Source organism: Rhagoletis pomonella, unplaced genomic scaffold, assembly GCF_013731165.1.
Source record: "Rhagoletis pomonella isolate Grant_MI unplaced genomic scaffold, Rhpom_1.0 Rhpom_scaffold_00004, whole genome shotgun sequence".
Lineage (NCBI taxonomy): Eukaryota > Metazoa > Arthropoda > Insecta > Diptera > Tephritidae > Rhagoletis > Rhagoletis pomonella.
The window spans coordinates 58,445,077-58,454,621 of NW_023458558.1; the positions used below are offsets into that span (position 1 = coordinate 58,445,077).

Here is a 9,545-nt window from a genome sequence, read left to right on the forward strand (position 1 = left end):
AAAAGTAGAAGTAAATATATTGATAATTTTCTGGCATGGGTATTTTCAAAGATATATTGGCGCATTTCCCTCGTGGCGGTCTTTCCTATGTATTTGCCTATGGTAGTGGTGTGAAAAAGCAAATTGGTTATGAAGAAGTTGCTCAACAGAAGAACAATGTCATTGACCTAATATTCTGTGTGCGTGATCCCCTTGGTTGGCATGCTGAGAATATCGATCGTCAGGAAAGCCACTATTCTTTGCTCCGCCTAATGGGTCCCCGTTTCATTATGAAATACCAAGAGCATCTGGGCGCCCGTGTATACTTCAATACATTGGTACCCTTGGACGATATTCAAGTAACCATAAAATACGGGGTCGTTTCACGTGAACACTTGCTGGACGACTTGTTGAATTGGCGGTATTTGTATCTTGCTGGCCGGCTCCAAAAACCCATCTGCGAGTTGGTACCCACGAATGGCGACGACCAATTAAAAGAGGCTTTAATGATGAATTTATACAGCGCATTTCAAGTAGCACTGCTACTGCTACCAGAGCGTTTCACATCTTACCAACTCTTTCATACAATTTCCAGTCTAAGTTACAAGGGTGATTTTCGAATGATATTTGGCGAGAATAAGCAAAAGGTTCGGAATATAGTATTGGCACAGGAGAAAGATTTCTTAGAACTCTACTCTCCCGCATTGCAAAAATTTACCAATTACGTTGCAGCAGATTTCAATGCCTCAGAAATCGGGACCGGCAAAAAAATTATACAGTTTGAACAGGACAAGTCGTCGCTGGCTAAAATGTATCACCTACGCAACGCACCCAATGAACTACAAAAGCGTCTTGTGCAAAATTCCGCCTTTAGGGGTGATTACATGAAAATTGTTCCACACTTAGCAGATGCTCACAATCTTCTCGAACTTGTGCAAACTTCAGTGAATGATATAGTATGGCGCAGCAGCATAACGCAGTCGATAAAAAATATAGCCAGCGCAGGATTGTTCAAATCATTAGTTTATAGCTATAAAAAGGCGCTTAAAACCTTTTCATAATTGTGGAAGAATGATTCAGTGAATCATTATGGCTTAGCTACTGAAAAAATACGGATTTTGATGGCATTTGTTGGTATATTTTACTTTTGTTGCTCATTTGATTTATACACAAATTAATTTCGCTGAAGATTATATACTTACTTCACAAAAGGGAGTTACACTGCAGTTTAAATGTATTTAATGCCAAAATTGCTTATAGAGTTTTACTATGCTGTTGGAAAAATTGTGGGCTATGTAATATTGTAAATAATAGTTTTATTATCTATTTTTAACATTCGTAAGTATTTAGTGCAATAAAGTGAACAGAATGTGAATCCTACCACACCGATGCAGTTTTACTGATACTTTTTTTTTGTTCTTCAGCCTACCAAATACTTCAATTAAACAGATTGCACAAAATGAGCAGTGACACAGACACATCCGCTTCCACATCACCACAGAAATATAAAAAGCATAAGAAAAGCAAGAAGCTAAAACGCAAAACTGACAAAAAGAAGCATAAAAATAAGGAAAAGAAACGCCACAGGGACAAGAAGCGGGACAGCCAAAAGAAACACCATGTGGAGGCCGAAGCCATTTTGGCAAAGCATGGCAACGAAAGTACGGAAGTTGCACAAATTAATGACGCATTCGGCCCAGCGCTCCCACCACATTTGCTCAAGGATGCTCTTAACATCAACAAAACTTTAATAGGCCCTGAGTTGCCTCGTGAACTTTTGCACACAACAGAGGGTAGTATGAAGTCAACTGAACCTTGTGAACCCAATGACAAAGATAATGACAGAGAAGTTGACGCCACGGATTTTTGCTATGGTCCCATGCCAGTTTCCGTTGATGCCGAAGGAATGGTAAAAATGAGCGCAACACAAATCGAGTTAGAACAGCGTGCGTTAGAATTAAAATTGGCTGCTATTGAAGGTACAGGACAAACGACGGACGCAAAAGTACGTGAAGAATGGATGCTTGAACTGCCTGCTGTAGGATTAAAAGGAGGACTTGCAGCGCTTTCGAACATGAAGCGAACATTTCATCAGGGCAAAGAAAGGCCGGACTTTAGTGACCGGTATGCGAATTTTAATTTTTTTTTCTAATTTATTTACAATAAATTTAACACAATATAGCTCATCTTGGACAAAAACACCTCAGGATGCAGAGAATCCAACTCCTTGCACATCTAAAGGTACCACATCGGCTGAGGCATTAAAGCGAAGTGCTGAGGCTGCTTATGAACGGCAACGCGACGAGGAACAAGAACAACTTGCTAAGAAGCACAAAAAGAAACACAAACGAGATGAATCTTTAGTAGATATTCATCAGAGGAAGTTGAGAAAGGAACAAAAAAAAAGAGTAAGTTTAGAATTGCAATTAGAATATTTTGAAAACATATTCTCATTGTTTACAGGAAAAGGAATTAGCTGCAGCTGGCGCTAAACCCGAACGTCGCCCGTTCAGCCGTGACGTGGATTTAAAATTAAACAAAATCGATAGTAATCAAACCAAACAAATAGTTGATAAAGCAAAAATACTAAATACTAAGTTTTCGAGTGGCAAAACTAAATATCTTTAGTTCATTAAAGTTTGGTTGCCATGTAAAAATATTTTTTAGAATAAATTAATTTAAAAGACCTCCATTTGTAACTTACAATAGTACAAATACTTTTATGTATATTTTTTAGAGCAGCTCAAGTCCTATATTGTCACATTATAATTATCGCTGAGGCGCTGGTTTCGGCTTTGGTATTTTACTCAAAAGCATTTGAATTTCATCTTTTTCTTTCCAATCTTTCCAGAGCTCATAAAGATTTACAATTGCACGCACAATTTCTTGCACTTTGTCGAGGTCTACATTCAATTCGGCGAACCAGGTTTTCATGGAATCTTTCTGCAGAATTACACAAGCGATTTGTAGGCAAGCAATTGCAATCTGAAATGCATCCAATTGATTTGTGTTACATTTTTGCAATTTGTATAAAAACTTACTTGATAAGGTGGATACAACAAACATACATCGGTGCGCAGTGAATCGTTAACTATGCGCCAGCTCAACGTTAACAATTGCTCCTCTTGCCCCATGTCCTGCACAAGCTGCAATAGTGGTCGATATGGCTGATAAACGATTAAACAGCAATCTAAATTTTCAAGTAAATAGAATTCACATTCCAAAACATGATTGGTGCGATAAGGAAATTCCTGTGTGTAGGCATAGCTGAATTTGGATTTAATCACCGATTGGCAGATAGTGATTAGACGCGAATTAGAAATCACACCGAACTCCTCCACTTTAGACGCTAGCAATATGCAGGTGGGTGCCAAAAGTAGTGGATCGATGTTCTTGAGCGAATTCCGTGCATAGAAACGTTTAAAGTAGACAGTAGCAGTAGCGATGACCTGCTGACGAAGTTTCAATTGCTCGCCAAGCACTTGAATAACGTTGGCAAAGAAAATAAAAATCTTCTGATACTCATCTTCGCTTAGTACTTGTAGATCATATTGTCTTTCGCGTATGAGGTCTTGGCGATCCAGGATCCATTGTTGGGAGTGGGAACTTTGCCAAAAGTTTCCGGCCATTTTAGGAAAATGCAAACACTCCCAACCAGAGCAATATTACAAAAGTTTATATGATAAATTAAGCCAGCCGTTCCCGATATTCTAAATGACAATTTACTAGTTGCTTTCCTAAATACGAGAATACAAATAAGTATTTACCTCAAACTTACAGACAACCTCGAAAATTTAATCTTTGCGAATCCTTGTCTCAAAACGTCAATTTTGTTTTGTTGTCAGCTGTCATCTAGAAACTGACGGCCGTGTTGCCGTCATGAACCAAAAATACAAGATCACGTAAGAACGCGACGTTGTATTTGTAACTGGTTTTGAGAAAAAAGTTTGCGAAAGCGGGTTCGTCAGCTGAGCGTTTGTTTACATCACAAGCACCTTTATTTTACACTTTTATTCAAGTAAAGAAGAGTTAATTCAACATGACAACACATTTTAAAGCATTTTGTTGCATCATTTTACCTAAATTGTGCGTTTAAAGTGACTGACAATAATTTTGGCTAATTTTGGTTTTCGTTGTTTTCTTTGCTTTGTTTACTTTGTTTACTTTTCGCTCGTTTTCCAGTGAAACAAGAGGAGCGTTCCTTATCTCCCAGAAATAGTCAGAAAAAGTCCGAAGTAGTCAGATTTAGTCCAAAAAGCGTTCCTTAACTCGGAAATGACAGCAAAAATGAGAGAGCAACACACAGTAAGAGTGACTCTCATTAGTCCGAAGTAGTCAAAATCCTGAAAAGTGTCAAACTCAACTGAATTTAAATTAACGGAAATTAAAGAATACGCAAAAAGTGAGAATAATCTAAAAAGTAAAAAAAGTGAATTCAAATTGGAATGAGGCAAAAAATAATTGATATAGTAAGTGTTTATTGTGCTTGTGCTTGTGTGAATGTGTTTTGTACATACATTCCCATTCTTATTTGACGTTAGCTTTGTTGTTGCCATTCTTTGGACTAAAAATTGGGTTTTTTGCGTTCCTTTACTTTTCCTGTTATTCTCTTTTAGTTAGCGCATTTTGCTTACGCTCTGGCATTTTGACACTTTTCAGATTTTAGTCCAAAAAGATAAGGAATGAACCTAATATGGCGTAGAACCCGTTAAAAAAATCGACTTTTTTCACTTTCTTGTTCTTACGTGATCTTGTGTCTTTCGTTCATGAAAAGAACCGTAGAGAAAAAAAGGAAAGGAAACGAAAGGTTAGTGTCACTGAACGTACCAGTTTTTGACATTCAATGACATCTTCAAAAGTTGCAAACCGCAGCCAACTTAAACTCCCGATTACCTGTCTGGTTCGTGAAAGATCGTTGAGGGCGAATTGTTTAATTTATTTTAAGCAAATTCTTTAAGAAACAAATTGAAACGATGGCGTTACGAGTGCTCTCTGTTTCCCAAAATTTACGCCAGCTTACCAAAGGAGCTGAGATTTTAAAAGTAAGTTACAATTGGTAAAAATTGGGTCTTCCGAAGAAGGGGGTTGGTAATTACAACACACCGAATCATTTTACGTTACGTAATGTGAAAAACTGGAGTACGGCACAATTGCTATTACTAAACTCATTTATCTTCCATAAATTAAATTAAAAATATCCACGATTCTAATTTTATGCCAATATTTAAACTGATATATCTTAATAAATTTCGTACTCCATTGAGTTAGAGGTTATGAGCACAAGGTATTTGTTCCAGTTGTTTGTAAATCCGTTTTTTTTTTTGATAGCGCTATAAGGCAACTGCCAGTCTTAAGAAGACCCTCGTAAATATTCCAGCCACTCAGGTAACTCGATTGGATAATGGCCTGCGAGTGGCAAGCGAAGATTCCGGTGCAGCAACTGCTACCGTGGGCCTTTGGATCGATGCTGGTTCCCGCTCGGAAACCGAAAAGAACAATGGTGTTGCACACTTTTTAGAACATATGGCTTTCAAGGTTAGATTCATATATAACAAACTATGCAAATTAATATAAATATTGGTTCTATACAGGGTACCGCAAAGCGCTCTCAGACCGATTTGGAATTGGAGGTTGAGAATTTGGGCGCACACTTGAATGCTTACACCTCTCGGGAGCAGACCGTCTTCTATGCTAAATGTCTATCGAAAGATGTACCAAAAGCTGTTGAGATTTTGGCTGATATTATTCAAAATTCCAAGTTGGGCGAGGCCGAAATCGAACGGGAACGGTCAGTAATTTTGCGTGAGATGCAAGAAGTGGAGAGCAATTTGCAAGAAGTTGTGTTCGACCACTTGCACGCCACCGCCTACCAAGGCACCCCTTTGGGACAAACTATTCTGGGACCCACAAAAAACATAAAGTAAGAAAATTTACAAGTATACATACATATATATATACATAAAACTTTTTGTAAATTAAAAAAATATATAATTTTTTTTTTTGTTAAGGTGCATTGGTAAACAAGATCTCACCGATTATATCTCGACTCATTACAAGGCCTCGCGTATTGTGCTTGCTGGTGCTGGTGGTGTTAAACATGATGAGCTAGTGAAGTTGGCCGAAGGAAACCTTAAAGGCTTGGAAAACACTTATGATGGTAAACCACCTGTAGTCACACCATGTCGCTTTACCGGTTCAGAAGTACGCGTACGTGACGATTCTTTGCCACTTGCACATGTTGCCATTGCTGTAGAAGGTTGCGGCTGGACTGATCAGGACAACATCCCCTTGATGGTAGCAAATACCCTCATTGGCGCCTGGGATCGCTCTCAAGGTGGCGGCGTAAACAACGCTTCCAACTTGGCACGTGCCAGTGCTGAGGATAGTACGTTGCCCGAATGTCTATTATTTTTCAACAATTAATTCTGAAATAATTTTTAGACTTGTGCCACAGCTTCCAGTCATTCAACACATGCTACAAGGATACCGGTTTGTGGGGCATCTATTTTGTTTGTGATCCTCTGCAGTGCGAGGTATTTTAGTTTTAAATTGAACAGATTTTGTATTAATCAAATTTTTATGGGCAGGACATGCTATTCAATGTACAAACCGAATGGATGCGTCTATGCACAATGGTGACCGAGGCTGAAGTCGAGCGAGCCAAGAACTTGTTGAAGACCAACATGTTGCTACAGCTTGATGGAACCACTCCCATTTGCGAGGACATTGGTCGTCAAATTCTCTGCTACAATCGCCGTATTCCACTGCACGAATTAGAGCAACGCATTGACGCTGTATCTGTCAGCAATGTACGCGATGTGGGCATGAAATATATTTATGACAGATGCCCGGCTGTAGCTGCTGTTGGACCAGTCGAAAACCTGCCAGAATATAACAGGATTCGCTCATCGATGTACTGGTTGAGAGTCTAATTTTGTTGTGAAGACGATAAATTACTTCCGAGTAATATAGTGTAAATGGAGAGAAACTAAAATAAAATTAAATGATGATAATAACCAAAGCTTAACGGCCGTTTAAAGCCTGGTGTTTATAACATTTTTTGAAATGTACATTTATCAAGATTGGAAAATGTATTATCGTTGCATAATCAAGTTTCGACCATTAAATATAATTAATTTAATAATATAATTTATTGATACCCGTTATTTTAACTTAAAGACCATTAAGAACAAGCACATGAACACTAAATATTATCTTGAATGTAATCTTCGTTGTATAATTAAACTATTCATGCCTATAATTAGTGGGTATGCCGCTGAGGCCCTTTTCCAATTTAGCTGGCTCTGCACAGCCCAGTGCTGGATCCAACCCTTTCCAAGTTCGATCCTCAAATGTGAGGCCAGTGTTGTTGGTCATCACTTCCATTTTACCTCTCCCAGCAACAGCCTGTTGTTGTTCACTCAATGCAGCAGCTCCCTCTTCTGCAAGATCATCTTCCACATTGCGGCCACGAACTCGTCCACTTACTAAACTAATATCTTGCTCCTGCACGTCTGAAGAATTAAAAGCCAAAAATTTTTCTCCTTCTGGAAGTAACTTTTTGAAATCAGTAACATATGCTTCCGGATATTTCATATGCCAAGCTGGATTAAGTGCCATTTCAGCTTCGAATACCGAAACAATAGGTTTATAATATTCTTTTGAGTTGTAAAGGTTATTGAAAGGGCACCCTATAAGCACAAAGCAGTCAATCTCCAAAAAGTTTGCCAATTTGGCGGGGTTTATACGACCCACGGATATAATTTGAGTCTTTTTGCCTCTAGCTTTTGCCATTTCTTGCAAACGTGAAACAATTTTTAAATAACCTTCGGCTGTAAGAGTTGCGACAATTAGGCCTAATGTTTGAGCATCTTTACATTTTTCAATATAATAATATCGGCGCCGAATGTATTGAGCGGTTAGTGGATTCTTTTCGAACAAATTATTACTTGTTGGTTCGTAGATAAACCATTGGGAAGCTATGACAAAGAAAATCCGTAATTATTTGTAAGTATTTTTTCTAAACTATAATAAGTACCCTGTGTTGTGATAGATAAATTGGAGAATCTAGAGTTTTCTGCTCCAATGAAAATGCAGATTGGCTCACTAGGTTCTTTTTCGTCAACCACAGCATCCTCTGCGGGCGGATAGGCTTCGACAAATAAGTCTTTACAAGGTAGTATCTCCTTTAATTTGTCTGTGTATATAAACGATCACAATTTTTCAATACTTGCGAAATTACCAAACAAGAATATATTATGCTTACAGCCCAATGAATCTTCTTCAGCTTCGTCTACGCGTTTATCCAACAAATGATGATAGCCTATATCAAGGTATGTGAATACAATTTTACCTCTGACGGTATCTGCTATTACTGACAATTTATCCATAAATGTTTTCAAGTTAAACGGATACTGTGGATACATGTACAGCACGGGCAGACCAGAAACTCTGCTACGGCAAGCGCTGCCGAAATGTATTAAGCTGTCTGCTTCAACATGTCCGGCGGCGATCTAAATTTGACCAGCTTTGATTTAAATCTTGTCATCTTACGCAAAATTTACCTCATCTACACAACAGCTTCCATAGGAAGTGTCGGCAAGTACAAAGAATTTAATGTCTGTTGACCCTCCCTCCGGAATGAACAGTGACTTGAGCGTGTCACTAATTTCATTGCTGTGCGGCAAATAATGATCGGGAAATTGAAGGCAAACCTAATGATTAGCTTACAATTATTTCCTTTTTATTAGTCATCCAAAAATTGAGAAACATTACCCGTTTATAACCATTTTGTCGTACCCATCCCCAACAAATTTTTAATAGAGTACCATTCCAAACCTGATCCAGGGGAGGGGTAACTTCGACCTGATCTAATTCCGCTTGCCGCTCTATTACCTCCTCCGGTGGAGTAAAAAATGCTGAGGTGCTCATTAATTACAATTAATTTAATTTTATCTGATTTAAATATGTTATTCTACTAAATTTCGGAATGTAACACTGCTTTTGCACCGTACCGTACGTTTCCTGGTTTGCTTAGGTCGTGTACAGTACGAAGCAGATAAAAATAAAAGCTTTGTTTCTCAACAGATAATTACCACAAATTATCACTAATTTCTGCTCGAAAGCGGTTTTTACCCCAAAAAACTAGCAGAAACTAGCAGCTCTCTCTCGTTCTTATGCTCTAATTTTTTTGGCTCTCCCGCTAATTTCTGCTAGTAAAAATCTTAGTTGCGTTCCCTAACTCGCATGAAGTTGCAAGAATTTACAGGAATTTTCCAGAAAGCGTTCCCGAACTCGGTTTTCTGGTAAAGTAGGGGAAAAATGGGAGAGTAAAATCGATCCTCTCTTTGTCAGAAGTTGCAAGATTTTACCCGAAGAATTTTTGGTGGTAAAATCTGGTGAAGTGTCAAACCATCAGCTGTCCAAATGATTTGAAAGTTGAATAAGCAAAAAACAAAATACATCTGCATTTTCACCTTCTTAAATAAATCGCAGCGAAGAAATATCAAGTTTTGTAAGTATTTTTGTTAATTTGCTTGTGTATTTGCATATAATTTAGCAGATCG

General features: G+C 38.2%; 5 protein-coding genes across 7 annotated transcripts in view; 3 read left to right on the top strand and 2 right to left on the bottom strand.

Annotated features, from left to right (window-relative positions):
- LOC118737866 (phosphatidate cytidylyltransferase, mitochondrial) overlaps positions 1 to 1,063 on the top strand; it is a 123,003-nt gene extending 121,940 nt beyond the window's left edge. The window contains exon 2 of the mRNA XM_036468665.1: positions 40 to 1,063. Within this exon, the coding sequence (XP_036324558.1) occupies positions 40 to 1,040 (1,001 nt within the window). The 3' untranslated portion in view covers positions 1,041 to 1,063. The remainder of the gene's footprint in view (positions 1 to 39) is intronic.
- LOC118737865 (GPALPP motifs-containing protein 1) overlaps positions 1 to 2,685 on the top strand; it is a 130,857-nt gene extending 128,172 nt beyond the window's left edge. For 2 of the 3 annotated variants that reach the window (XM_036468663.1, XM_036468662.1), the window contains exons 2-4: positions 1,404 to 2,103; positions 2,162 to 2,387; positions 2,443 to 2,685. In XM_036468663.1, the coding sequence (XP_036324556.1) occupies positions 1,439 to 2,103; positions 2,162 to 2,387; positions 2,443 to 2,607 (1,056 nt within the window). In that variant the 5' untranslated portion in view covers positions 1,404 to 1,438 and the 3' untranslated portion in view covers positions 2,608 to 2,685. Of the gene's footprint in view, positions 1 to 1,138; positions 1,283 to 1,403; positions 2,104 to 2,161; positions 2,388 to 2,442 lie in introns of those variants that run through there. The other variant, XM_036468664.1, reaches the window with a different exon arrangement.
- LOC118737868 (cyclin-C) lies at positions 2,672 to 3,857 on the bottom strand. The gene is made up of 3 exons (XM_036468668.1): positions 3,747 to 3,857; positions 3,021 to 3,689; positions 2,672 to 2,964 (listed from the first exon to the last, which is right to left on the bottom strand). Exons 2-3 carry the CDS (start codon positions 3,606 to 3,608, stop codon positions 2,749 to 2,751), a joined length of 804 nt encoding a protein of 267 aa, XP_036324561.1. The 5' UTR covers positions 3,609 to 3,689; positions 3,747 to 3,857; the 3' UTR covers positions 2,672 to 2,748.
- A 930-nt stretch (positions 3,858 to 4,787) lies between these two features.
- On the top strand, positions 4,788 to 7,018 carry LOC118737875 (mitochondrial-processing peptidase subunit beta). Its single transcript, XM_036468677.1, has 6 exons — positions 4,788 to 5,021; positions 5,308 to 5,514; positions 5,571 to 5,899; positions 5,988 to 6,364; positions 6,421 to 6,512; positions 6,567 to 7,018. Exons 1-6 carry the CDS (start codon positions 4,953 to 4,955, stop codon positions 6,909 to 6,911), a joined length of 1,419 nt encoding a protein of 472 aa, XP_036324570.1. The 5' UTR covers positions 4,788 to 4,952; the 3' UTR covers positions 6,912 to 7,018.
- A 90-nt stretch (positions 7,019 to 7,108) lies between these two features.
- LOC118737874 (2-(3-amino-3-carboxypropyl)histidine synthase subunit 2) lies at positions 7,109 to 9,033 on the bottom strand. Its single transcript, XM_036468676.1, has 5 exons — positions 8,755 to 9,033; positions 8,544 to 8,693; positions 8,246 to 8,492; positions 8,018 to 8,176; positions 7,109 to 7,958 (listed from the first exon to the last, which is right to left on the bottom strand). The coding sequence occupies exons 1-5, from the start codon at positions 8,908 to 8,910 to the stop codon at positions 7,225 to 7,227; spliced, it is 1,446 nt and encodes a 481-aa protein (XP_036324569.1). The 5' UTR covers positions 8,911 to 9,033; the 3' UTR covers positions 7,109 to 7,224.
- Between the last annotated feature and the right edge of the window lie 512 nt (positions 9,034 to 9,545).